We start from the raw sequence: 13,710 nt of genomic DNA on the forward strand, positions 1-13,710 counted from the left end.
CACATTGGCACTTTGATCGCTACGACGGTACGATCCGTGACGTTCCAGCGATATCCATACGATATCGCAGTGTCTGACACGCAGCAGCGATCAGGGATCCTGCTGAGAATCGTACGTCGTAGCAGATCGTTTGGAACTTTCTTTCGTCGCTGGATCTCCCGCTGTCATCGCTGGATCGTTGTGTGTGACAGCGATCCAGCGATGCGTTCGCTTGTAACCAGGGTAAACATCGGGTAACTAAGCGCAGGGCCGCGCTTAGTAACCCGATGTTTACCGTGGTTACCAGCGTAAAAGTAAAAAAAAACAAACAGTACATACTCACATTCCGGTGTCTGTTCCCCGGCGTTCTGCTTCTCTGCACTGTGAGCGCCGGCCGGCCGGAAAGCGAGTCCGGCTGGCAGACACAGTGTGTCTGTGGCAGACAAAGTGTGTCCGGCTGGCAGACACAGTGCAGAGAAGCAGAACGCCGGGGGACAGACACCGGAATGTGAGTATGTACTGTTTGGTTTTTTTTACGTTTACGCAGGTAACCACGGTAAACATCGGGTTACTAAGCGCGGCCCTGCGCTTAGTAACCCGATGTTTACCCTGGTTACCCGGGGACTTCGGCATCGTTGGTCGCTGGAGAGCTGACTGTGTGACAGCTCCCCAGCGACCACACAACCACTTACCAACGATCACGGCCAGGTCGTATCGCTGGTCGTGATCGTTGGTAAATCGTTTAGTGTGACAGTACCCTTAGCCGGAGCCGACGGCTCCAGCCTCCTGTGACCTGATGCTCCTCCGAAACCACTCCCCCACCTCCCCACCACAGCCAGAGCCCATACATTTAGACTATAAGACGCACCACCCATTTTCCTCCACATTTTCGAGGGGAAAAGTGCTTGTTATAGTCTGAAAAATACGGTATTTCAGTGACCTTATAAACATCTGATTAGATCTAAAGGATCTAACACTGAAGAGCAAACTTTGTAAAAACCCAACTGTGTTAGTCTCCAAATTTTTGGCCGCAACTACATTTCATAGTGTGTAATATGTTCTGTTTATGATTTTTTTTTTTCTAGGTTTTGAACCTTAAATCTAAAAATCTTGTGGGTATTACCTTAACTAACTGCGGCATCACAGATTTGGTCCTTAAGGATTGCCCTAAAATGATGTTTATCCATGGTAAGTCTTTCTTATTACTGTTGGGTTGTTTCATTGTACAGTATACATGCTTTCAAAACACCTCATGGGAACAACAGACATCACAGTAATAATATCATTAGATCGAATATCCGTAAACTGTGATATTATAATTGTATGGACATTAATGGAAAACAGTCGCAATAGTCATTAGCAACGAAGAGAAACAACGAAAAAAATTCCAATTATAATTTAAATGGACAGAAATACATTTTATTAAATAACCAGGTACAGATGACAAGAGGAAAAGTAAACAGCCAGGGATATGTCTGCGAGCGTCCTCCCCATATCACAGACATATCCCTGGCTGTTTACGGGTAATGATATCCGCTATATGGCTGCATTTTTGATACACATTTTATGAGCTAGGTTATTAATGTACTAGGCTATATGGCAAATGTGCAATATTTGTGATTACACCTTATAAGACTATATATGAGCCTTATGCCTATGCTGCTAATATTGATTATGTCTTGTGAGCATCCTATATTTGGCATGTGTTAGTGGGTGTAACCCCTTCTTTTCCTCTTGTCATCTGTACCTGGTTATTTAATACAAATTTATTTCTGTCTATTTAAATTAGAATTGGAATTTTTGTTATCGTTGTTTCTTTTCGTTGCTAGTGTACATGCTTTGCATGATAACCAGTGTAATAATGTAAAAAAAAATTTTGCACCCACAGTAGATGAAAGGCTGACACTTTGTTGATCAGTTAAAATAAGTTGCATAAAAAGCCATAGTGTCATAATCTCTACTTATGTGCTCTGACTTACAATTTTTTAACAATAGCTGGACTTTCATCTATTAATGCTTCATAAAATATCTCTTCTGTCTCTATCTTCATGGAAAAATCTGCTGATGTTTTGAACTGATCACTTTCACAGTGGCTTGCGAAAGTATTCACCCACTTGGCTTTTTAACTATATGGTTACATTACAATCTGTGTTTAAATATTTTTGTAATCCGTTTTGTGTATGATGCATCAGCACTAAATACGGTAATCTAAGTTTGTGAATTGCGAAAAATATAGGCATACATTACATTTATGGGCTCAAATAAATAAAATTGGCATGTGCATATGCCTTTTGCTATGAAGCCCCCTCAAAATTTCTTGTGACATGCTTAGTGAAATGAAGTCCACTTGTGCAGCACGGTGGTTCAGTGGTTAGCACTGCAGCCTTGCAGCGCTGGAGTCCTGGGTTCAAATCCCACCAAGAACAACATCTGCAAGGAGTTTGCATGTTCTCCCTGTGTTTGCGTGGGTTTCCTCCCGGCACTCCGGTTTCATTCCACATTCCAAAGGCATACGACATACTGATGGGGCTCACAATCTAAATTCCCTATCGGGCACAGCGATGATGATGTGTGCAAACTGTAAAGCGCTGCGGAGTGGTTAGCGCTATATAAAAATAAATAATTATTATTATGCAATCTAAGTATCACATGGTCTGTCAGTATATACAGACCTTTTCTGAAAGGCCACAAATGCTGCAACACCATTAAGCAAGAGGCACCACTAACCATGAAGACCAAGGGGAGCACCATCATATGGTCCGAACATAGTACCACGACAAACCTGCCTATAGAGGGCTGCCTCTCCAAAGCTCTCAGCCCCGGGCTAGGAGGGCATTAATCAGAGAGGCAACACCGAGACCAAAGGTAATCCTGAAGGGGCTGCAGAGTTCCCAAGCAGAGACTGGAGTATCTACATAGGACCACAATAAGCTGTATACTCCATAAAGGTGGCCTTTATGGGACAGTGGGGACAGTAAAGCTTTTACTTACACATACAAACTGTAAGGCTTGTTTTGAGTTTTCCAAAAGACATGGAGGGCACTCCCCAAATGTATGGAGGAAGCTGCTGTACTCAGATGAAACCAAAATTGAATTTTTTGGCCACCAAGTTAAACACTGTCTGGCACCAAACCAAAACAGCTTGTCACCCCAAGAACACCATTCCACAGTGAAACACGGTGGAGGCAGCATCATGCTGGGGGGATGTTGTTCGGCAGCAGGGACAGTGAAAATGATCCAAGTCAAGGGGAAGATGGATGGTACAAAATACAGGGATATTCTTGAGCAAATCCTGTTTGTCTGTCAGTGATTTGAGACTGACAGAGGTTCACCTTCCAACAAGAAAATAACCCAAAGCATACCGCTAAAGGAACACTCGAGTGGCTTAAGGGGAATTGTGTAAAGCCAAGGTCTTAATTCAATTGAGAATCTGTGGTCAGACATGAAGATTGCTGTTCACCAGGGTGGATAAAAATCAATGTTTTTTTAAAAAAATCAAAAAAATCGGATTTTTTTGATTTAAATCGGATTTTTTTGATTTAAATCTGATTTTTTTCAATAAACTGCTTTCTGAGGAAAATATTTTACCATCCAAAGGTTCTTCCATCATGAGATAAAGCTGAGTTGTTTAACTCAGTAGAATAAAGGCTGTATATGTGTAACATTCACAATGCCATGCTCTTCCAGAGGTTTCTGTAGGATGCTGACTATCCAACAAGTTTGGGCATGTCAACTGAATGGAAAAAGAAACTAAACCAAAAGTGAAACCAAGCTAGAAGTGTGGAATTAAAGGGGCAGTATGAACAAAATGTGGAGGCTATTAATAGTTTATACAATTAAGACATGCTGCTTTTAAACACCTACCTATTGCCATATAGTAAAACAAAAAAGATTTTTACTTACTTTGGGGTCCCCCCCTCACCCTGGCGTTAGATCGTTGCCCCTAGTTTCGTCCGTGTAACTATGGGCGCACATGCGCACTGCTCTCACTTCTCATTTTAATCGTGATTTATATTAAAAAAAACCTTTTGATTTAAATCAGTGATTTAAATCATGATTAAAATCATGATTAAAATCATGATTTAAATCGATCCGATTTAAATAGAAATAAATCTTTTGATTTAAATCGTGATTTAAATCATGATTTAAATCGGCGTGATTTAAATCAATCCACCCTGCTGTTCACCAGATGAAACCATCTAACTTGAAGGAGCTGGAGCAGTTTTGTCTTGAGGAATGAGCAAAACTCCCAGTGGCCAGATGTGGAAACCTCATAGAGAGGTATACAAAGCAACTTGCAGCTGTAATTGCTGCAAAGGGAGGCTCTAGAAAGTACTGAGTTTAGGAGGGTGAATAGTTATGCACACTGAAGTTTTCAGTTATTTTGTCCTATTTGTTGTTTGCTCCCCAATAAAAATATAACCAAATATTCACAGTAGATTCAAACCTTCAAAAAATCGGTGAAATTCTAGGTTGTGAGGTTGCAAAACATGAAAAATTTTAAGGAAGGTGAATAAATTCGCAAGGCATTGTATGTCACACATGAATAGTTAATCCTGTTTTACATCGGCCCTACTCTTTCTTGTCTGTAACCTGAAAGATAAGAAAAACAAGTTAGATTATACTCACACGGGGGGCGGTCCGGTCCGATGGGTGTCGCGGGTCCGGCGCCTCCCATCTTCATGCGATGATGTCCTCTTCTATGCTTCTTATCGCGGCTCCGGCGCAGGCATACTTTGTCTGCCCTGTTGAGGGCAGCATAAAGTACTGCAGTGCGCTGGCACTGGGCCTCTCTGAGCTTTCACAGCACCTGCGCACTGCAGTACTTTGCTCTGCCCTCAGCAGGGAAAATCAGTACGCCTGCGCAGGAGTCGCAGCATGAAGCAAGGAAGATGGGAGGCGCTGGACCCGGACCGCGACGCCCATCGGACCTGAACTGCACTATACCGCCCCTGGGTGAGCATAATCTAACTTGTTTTTCTTATCTTTCAGGTTACATCGGGGGCTTATCTCCAGCATTACAGAATGCTGTAGATAAGCCCCTAGTGGCGGTGGCCACAGCTTATATCTGAAAGATGAGGTGACAGATTCCCTTTAATATTAGTTACCTCCTGGATGTAATGATGTGCAGATGTAATAAGATCGTAAGCATGGACATACATTTAGTAATGCATTAGTTCCCAGTTACTGACAAGATGTATGGCTTCTGTTTTGAAAAGTTACCTTTTTTTTTTTTCCCCAGCAACACGATGTCGTGTTTTGAAGCACTTAAAGGTAGAAAATGCCCCAATAGTCAATCGCTTTGATTATGCTCAATGTAAAAAGCTTAATATGGAGCAAGTACTTGACCAGATACTTAGGATGCCCCCTGAAAGAAATCGTATTATCTACCTGCGTCCAATGCAACAAGTAAGTTTATCTGTGAAAGAAAGATGGAAGCAAAATACAAATTGTAAAAATCAGTAAATGTCTTATTAACCCCTTTCTCACCTCGGACGTGATAGTACGTCAGATAGTACGTCAGTAGGTCAGAACCCTCGCTTTCATTCGGGCTCTGGCGGTGAGCCCGGATCCAAGCCGAGACATTTCAGCTGTTTTGTACAGCTGACATGTGCCCGCAATAGCGGCGTGTGGAATCGCGATCCACCCGCCGCTCTTAACTAGTTAAATGCCGCTTTCAAACACTGACAGCAGCATTTAACTAGCGCTTCGGGCCGGAAATGAGCGCATCGCTGACCCCTGTCACGTGATCGGGGGTCAGCAATGCGTCGGCATGGCAACCAGAGGTCTATTAAAGACTTCTATGGTTGTTGATGCTGGATTGCTGTGAGCGCCACCCTGTGGTCGCCGCTCATACCAATGTAGCAATTCTACTACATAGGAGCGATCTGAGCATCGCTCCTATGTAGCAGAGCCATGGAGGCATGCCAAAAGAAAAAAAAATTGTTTAAAAAAAAAAAAATACACACACACACACACACACACACACACACACACACACACACACACACACACACACACACACACACACACACACACACACACACAAGTTTTAAAATGAAACAAAAGAAAAATCAAATCTGCACATATTTGGTATCGCCGCTTTCAGAATCACCCAATCTATCAATTAAAAAGGATTATCCTGATCGCTAAACGGCATAGCGAGAAAATAATTAGTAACGCCATAATTACCTCTTTTTTGGTCGCCATGACAGTGCATTAAAATGCAATAACGGGCGATCAAAAGAACTTATCTGTACCAAAATGGTATCATTAAAACATCAGCTCGGCACGCAAAAAATAAGCCCTCACCTGACCCCAGATCACGAAAAATGGAGACACTACAGGTATTGGAAAATGGCGCAATTTATTTTTTTTAGCAAAGTTTGGATTTTTTTTTTCACTTAGATAAAATATAACCTAGACATGTTTGGTGTCTATGAACTCGTAATGACTTGGAGAATCATAATAGCAGGTCAGTTTTAGCATTTAGTGAACCTAGCAAAAAAGCCAAACAAAAAACAAGTGTGGGATTGCACTTTTTTTGCAATTTCACCGCACTTGGAATTTTTTTCCCGTTTTCTAGTACATGACATGCAAAAAAAACCAATGATGTCGTTCGAAAGTACAACTAGTCCCGCAAAAAATAAGCCATCATATGGCCATATTGATGGAAAAATAAAAAATTTATGGCTCTGGGAAGAAGGGGAGCAAAAAACGAACACAGAAAAACGGAAAATCCCAAGGTCATGAAGGGGTTAAAAAAAATTATATTACTCTTTGAGCTTTGGTAACTGGATGTTTGGAGAACATTCGCTTTTTGCTTCAGTCCTGAAATAGTTTAATCTGATAAGTATGTGCCAGGCGTTGTAATATGGTCAGGAATAAAGCCCTATTAAGACATTCTTCATGGGACCAATGTTGGTGCATTTTATGTACAGACTAGATATCATTAAAGCTTTGCCAGATTGTATGATCTTACATACTAAGGTCTTACAATCTCCAGACTTTGTAGGTTTTGCTGTTCAAAGTGGAAATCTTCATCATGAACAAAAAGGTTGGTGGGTACTTTGATGTTAGCAAATCTTTTGTAAAAGGTGTGACCTGTTAGTTTTTTTGGGTGGTAAATACATGACCTAAAATGCTGTTCTGATAGTAAAACTATTATTACATACACTATATAGATTGATGTGCTAATCTAAGGCTTCAGCTGTAGTGATGAGTGCAATTGCTCGTTGCTCCGGTATGCACCGAGTATCACCGGTGCTCAAGTAACATGTTCGAGTTCCCACGTCCCCATGTTTCACGGGCAATCACGGACAATCCCCGCATGTTTTGTGGCTGTCTAACAGCCGACTAAACATGTGGCCGTGGGGACTCAAATATGTCACTCGAGCACCCTGGCAAACTTGAGTAACGAGCACTTGTGCTCATCATCACCATTCAGCTGTTGTGAAACTGCTATTTTCATCATGTCCTGACAACCTGTTGAAGTCTGACAGCAGCTGGAGAGCCGCAGTTTGGAAACTGATTCTATGGCATGTACTTGTTTTAACTTTAACCTTTCTGAATTTTTACAATTAGACAACTAGTGTTACAGGTTACTGCTTGTCTGAAAGTCCTCATTAATGAAAAGAATTGATTGGATTTCTTTGTTTTAATTTTCTTTTACAGGTAGATACATTGACCTTAGAAAGAAAAATATTCTGTGGCCCATACCCTTATCACATCTGTATCATACATGAATTTAGCAATCCTCCTAATGTTAGAAATAAAGTACGTGTCCGAAGCTGGATGGACACTATAGCAAACGTCAATCAGTGAGTATACTATTTTTGTGATTTTTTGTTTTCTATTTCCTCATATTGTTACGGAAAATAATTTGACTTTTGATGTTTAACCCCTTAACAACCGCCGAAACACCTTTTAACGTATGCCTGTGCAGGCGTACATCTCGGCCTGTTGAGGGCAGAGCAAAGTACTGCAGTGCGCAGTTGCTGGAAACGATCAAAGAGCCTCTGTGCTTGGTGAAGGCCCGGAGCCCTCGCTTTTGCTGCAATGCGGTGGCCTCCGAAAATGGCTGCTGGAAGTGATGTGTGTGCAGATTGAGATCTCGGCAGTGCACCACCAAACCTGTCGCACTAGCCTGGGATGGGAGTCAGATCATTGCCCTGCAGCGCCGGACCACCGAACACCCCCTCTTCCCAGCCCAGGGACGGCAGAATCGCCCAACTCCCGCTGCCACCAAACTCCTGGTAAATGCATTCGGACTATAAGACGCACTCCCATTTTCCCAAAATATTTTTTGGGAAAATAGTGCATCTTACAGTGTGAAAAATACGGTAACTTGTACTGTTCATTTTCTCCAGTTATACTTGTTGAAAAGTAATAAGTTGGGACTAAACAAAATTTTAGTGGAAGTTTAAAAATGCTCACTACACCCCTAGATGAATTTCTCAAGAGGTATATTTTCTACTGTTTAGGCACATCAGGGCTTCTGCAAATGCAACATGACGCCCGCAGACCATTCCATCAAAGTCTGCATTCCAAAACGGCGCTCCTTCCCTTCCGAGCTCTGCCATGTGCCCAAACAGTGGTTTACCCCCACATATGGGGTAACAGAGTACTCAGGACAAATTGCACAACAACTTTTATGGTCCAATTTCTCCTGGTACCCTCTGCAAACGCAACATGACGCCTGCAGACCATTCCATCAAAGTCTGCATTTTAAAACGTCACTACTTCCCTTCCGAGCCCCGATGTGTGCCCAACCAGTGGTCCCCCCCACATAAGGGGTATCGGCGTACTCAGGACAAATTGCACAACAACTTTGGTGGTCTGATTTCTCCTGTTACCCTTGTGAAAATAAAAATTTGGGGGCGAAAAGATCATTTTTGTGGAAAAAATAAGATGTTTTATTTTCACGGCTCTACGTTATAAACTTCTGTGAAGCACTTGGGGGTTCATAGTGCTCCACACACATCTAGATAAGCTCCTTAAGGGGTCTAGTTTCCAAAATGATGTCACTTGTGGGGGGTTTCAATGTTTAGGCACATCAGGGGCTCTCCAAACGCGACATGGCGTCCGATCTCAATTCCAGCCAATTCTGCATTGAAAAAGTCAAACGGCGCTCCTTCCCTTCCAAGCTCTGCCATGTGCCCAAACAGTGGTTTACCCCCACATATGGGCTATCCTCATACTCAGGAGAAATAGCACAACAACTTTTGTGGTTCATTTTCTCTTTTTACACTTGTGAAAAAAAAAAAATTGGTTCTGAAGTAAAATGTTTGTATGTTTGTGTGAAGCACGGAAACGGTTAATAAACTTCTTGAATGTGGTTTTGAGCACCTTGAGGGGTGCACTTTTTAGAATGGTGTCACTTTTAGGTATTTTCTGTCATGTACATCCCTCAAAGTGACTTTTAATGTGAGGTGGTCCCTAAAAAAAATGATTTTGTAAATCTTGTTGTAAAAATGAGAAATTGCTGGTCAACTTTTAACCCTTATAACTTCCTAACAAAAAAAAATTGTTTCCAAAATTGTGCTGATGTAAAGTAGACATGTGGGAAATGTTATTTATTAACTATTTTGTATGACCTATCTCTGATTTAAGGGCATAAAAATTCGAAGTTTGAAAATTGCAAAATTTTAAAACTTTTTGCCATATTTCCGTTTTTTTTCTCACAAATAAACGCAAGTAGTATCGAAGAAATTTTACCACTAACATGAAGTACAATATGTCTTGAAAAAACAGTCTCAGAATCAGCGGTATCCGTTAAAGCGTTCCAGAGTTATAACCTCATAAAATGACAGTGGTCAGAATTGTAAAAATTGGCTCGGTCATTAAGCTGCAAATTGGCTCCGTCACTAAGGGGTTAATGAACCCCTCCGATAACTGTTTGCCAGCAACCACTAAAAGAAGTAGGGTTGACTCTAGACTCTTAGATTCAGTTTAATATGTATTTTATCTATTTAACACACAAACTTTGAAATCTATTAATGCTAAAATTTCTATTTCTCAATATTCCTTTTGTTTTCTTGAAATTAAGCTACAAAGCCTTTTTTTCCCACTAATGCATCCTAGACGTTTTCTCTCTTTTGATATTTCCTCTTCAGAGAGCTCATTAAATACGAATTCTTTCCTGAGGCCACGCGCACAGAAGAAGATGTAAAGAAATATACAAAATATCCCTGGGGTAGAGACATTTACACTCTGGAAGGTAATTAACATTTTCATCCTTCAAAGAATTAGTCATTGAAACCAACTATTTACTGAGCTGCGGTCAGTCAAATTTTAAGTGTTTATTCTGCCAAAAGGAATTCTAAAAGTGGACCACTTGTGTGAGACAGATACGTTCTTGACCTTCGTAACTGCGATACTGACATTCCCAGCTCCCTACACCTCAAGCAAACAGAGGATTTTGGGGAGAAGAAAGAAAAAAGTATGGCGGCCATTCGGATGTCCTTCCAAGATGCATCCAATACTTGACCCTATCTCGAACATTAGGACACCCCTCTATAATGTGGATGTGCCCAAATAGTTCTTGTGGATATGTATATGAATATGGATCACAGAATCTTGATCTTGACTAATTCTGGTAATGATTTTCCAGGTGTTGTAGACAGTGCGCCATACTCCATGATCACAGACTTTCCTTGGTTGCGCTCACTAAGAACTGCAGAACCAAACAGCTATGCAAGATATGACTTTGAGGATGATGAAAAAAGTAAGTTGAGGGAAAAATATCCATGACTGTTTACATGAAATTATTCACATACAAAAACAAGTAACATTGTACATTACATTGTGTTATTACATGATCTGTCTTGTATCATTTGTACCATGAACTGTAGACTTGGAAGCTCCAATCCTGCCTATTTGCGTACGAGAAAATCGACTCAATCATTCTGATCAGAGTTTGTTTAGAGTGTGATACGGGTGTTATCTGATTTTTTTTTTTTTTTTTTTCCCCTCATACGTGGAGAATTAATTTTATTTTTATTTTTTCTATATCCTCCATTCTTAGTCTGTGAAAATCTGACTCAGTTGGAATCAAAGTGCAGTCTGTTTTTTTTTTTTTTCTGCGAACCCTTTGACTTGCATTGACTATTTTTGAGCCAACTGTCGAGTCAAAATTGGACATGTGTACGATATTTTCCGCTGACCACTCAGTCCGAGGAAACAAATCTGACCTGTGAATCGCCCCATAGGCTGTCATAGGTGCTAGTGCTATTTGTGAAAATCACGGACAACACTCATATGCAACAGGCGTCTGAATGAGGCATAATACAACAGTTTCATATCTGATCAATCTGAGCATTCTGCGCATTCTGATGTATGAAAGAAATTCAGCTAAAAAAAATCTGTAAGGGTGTATCTGACAACATGGACCTACAGAATTGAGTGCAGTACTCTGTTGAATACGGGCCATAACGCTGGACCACTAGAAAATTAATGAAATTAGTATTGACACCCTAAAGGGTGGATGTCTCCTACCCCGAGACCCTTAATGATTACATAAAGGAAGGGGGAGTAGAAGTACTCAGCTGACTGCTGTTGCCCTTCGAATGTATTAATCATTGCTGGTCTGATCCTTGGAGATCCTGGATTAGCAGTGTTCAGACTTGTAGACTTTTTCTGGGTCTGTGCTTTGTTTTGCTCACACTCCCATAATCGGCTGAGTGCTTTTGCCCCTTTTTTACTTCGGCGATATTTTTGGATCTTGAGACCTGAAGACCCATTGCAAAAAAGTTCTGACATGTCATGGGATGCCTATATTTTTTTTTTCTTAAAAATTCTGTTTCTCTTTAACATTACTCTGTTAGTTAAGCACGTTGTGTTTTGTTTCTTTCATCAGCTACAATATACGCACCAAGGAGGAAAGGACAGCTTTCTGCGGACATTTGTATGGAAACCATTGGCGAGGAAATTTCTGAGCTGCGACAGATGAGAAAGGGGGTTTTCCAGCGAGTTGTTGCCATATTCATCCATTACTGCGATGTTAATGGAGAACCTGTGGAAGATGACTATATTTAGACAGAACCAGTTGCCATCATTACATCAGTTTTACTTTCTCCAACCGCGTAGGCTGGAGATCTGGCAGATATAAGGTCAATCTAATGGTAATTAATAACATTTTCCGTTGGAGCCTTTTGCAGCGAGCTACTCTTATACATGATGGTGGGACAGTCTCTGCACTAAAGACCAGCATTAAAAAAAAAAATGTAAACCAGGGCAGCTCAACTCATTTTTCTGTACCTTTTTCCACCTTCAGCAAGTCTTCCTGTGAGCTCGAATGCAAAGTTAGTGCTCTCTGTATAGGACTGTAGTGTAGTCACGTCAAAGTTTCTCTTAATTCAAGTATCCATTAAGGGCATCTGTTCAGCGTCTTGAGGCCTTTAACCATCAGGCTACTTAATTTCCATAAAGTCGTGAAACAAAGTTATAATATGTGATGTCTTTATGGTGGTAGCCCTCCAGTCTCATAAAAAACAGCTATACTTTTTAGTACTGGTTGGAATACTAGATATTTCCAGGAGATGACTTAACCCAGTGGTGCAGTGATACATCTACAGTAATGCAGGTTACAAGCATGTCTGCCGTGGTGGCCTGGCCAAATGGGAGACCGTTTTAGGAGATAATGTGAGTGAGTGATGCTAAGGCCTTAATATATAAGAAAGGTATAAAAAGAGTAAATGGTCTCTAGAAAGAAATAAACAAATGATCATTTCATTTCAGTCTTCTGCTACATTCTCGATACCATAAGACTTTAGGTTACAGGTTTGCAGCACTGGCAATTCTGTGTGCTGCAAAGCGTTATTTTGCTCTTTGCAGTGCAAATACTTCGGCTATTATTATTTGTTTTTGCGATTCTAAATCATTCTGATTCTTTGCACTGAGTTGAAGCTGCCATATTCTACAAGGTAAATGAAGCTTCAAAGGAGCAGCTTCTAGTTATTGTAAAAGTTTGTATTTTTTTGTATTTTTTTTTTTTTTTTCAAATTGCACAGACCAGATTGTAAAATGTGTTACAATGCTTTGTCTGGATTTTTAACCATCAACACACTTTCAGATATGGTTAAAACAATGTAAAGTAAAATGTAAATGAAACAACATGTGTCAGTGAGTATTCTGGTCTAAAAGTGCTACAGTGAAATGGAGTACCTAACTTATTATTCATGGGAATAAGACTTTAACATTATCACTTATCTGGAGGATCGGAGATAACTTGCTAATCTGTAATGGGCTAAATAATGCCGAGACACACACTGAAACACCGGAAACAATGGAATGAAACTGAAAGGGAGAAGATACAGATTAGAAAAAAAAAATTGACAGTGAGGGTGATCAATGAGTGGAACAGTCTGCCACGAGAGGTGGTGAGTTCTCCTTCAATGGAAGTCTTCAAACAGAGGCTGGACAGACATGTCTGAGATCGTTTAGTGAATCCAGCATTGATCAAGGGGGTTGGACACAATAACCCTAACATTCTATGATTCCAAAAAGGGTCTTTTTACTTTCTCTCGGAATGGAGTTGTGGCCGAATATTCATAACTCTCCTTAGGCTGCTTTCACACATCAGTGTTTTGCTTTCAGGCTAAATCCGGCTAATTTGTCAAAAAACGGAACCGACGTAAATTGTGAAAAACTGATGCGCCGGATCCGGTTTTTTGTTGGATCCGGCCTTCTTTAATGCGCAAGTATGTTTGACTTTGATTCTGAGAGAGAGAG

At 40.8% G+C, this 13,710-nt stretch overlaps 1 protein-coding gene across 2 annotated transcripts in view; it reads left to right on the forward strand.

Annotated features, from left to right (window-relative positions):
- The window catches only part of FBXO38 (F-box protein 38), a 72,161-nt gene extending 59,075 nt beyond the window's left edge, over nt 1-13,086 (forward strand). For both annotated transcript variants that reach the window (XM_077265732.1, XM_077265733.1), the window contains exons 17-22: nt 1,065-1,167; nt 5,222-5,388; nt 7,654-7,799; nt 10,095-10,198; nt 10,592-10,705; nt 11,837-13,086. In XM_077265732.1, the coding sequence (XP_077121847.1) occupies nt 1,065-1,167; nt 5,222-5,388; nt 7,654-7,799; nt 10,095-10,198; nt 10,592-10,705; nt 11,837-12,015 (813 nt within the window). In that variant the 3' untranslated portion in view covers nt 12,016-13,086. The remainder of the gene's footprint in view (nt 1-1,064; nt 1,168-5,221; nt 5,389-7,653; nt 7,800-10,094; nt 10,199-10,591; nt 10,706-11,836) is intronic.
- The last annotated feature ends 624 nt before the right edge of the window (nt 13,087-13,710 follow it).

This window comes from Ranitomeya variabilis, chromosome 5 (assembly GCF_051348905.1).
Source record: "Ranitomeya variabilis isolate aRanVar5 chromosome 5, aRanVar5.hap1, whole genome shotgun sequence".
In the NCBI taxonomy this organism is placed as follows: Eukaryota; Metazoa; Chordata; class Amphibia; order Anura; family Dendrobatidae; genus Ranitomeya; species Ranitomeya variabilis.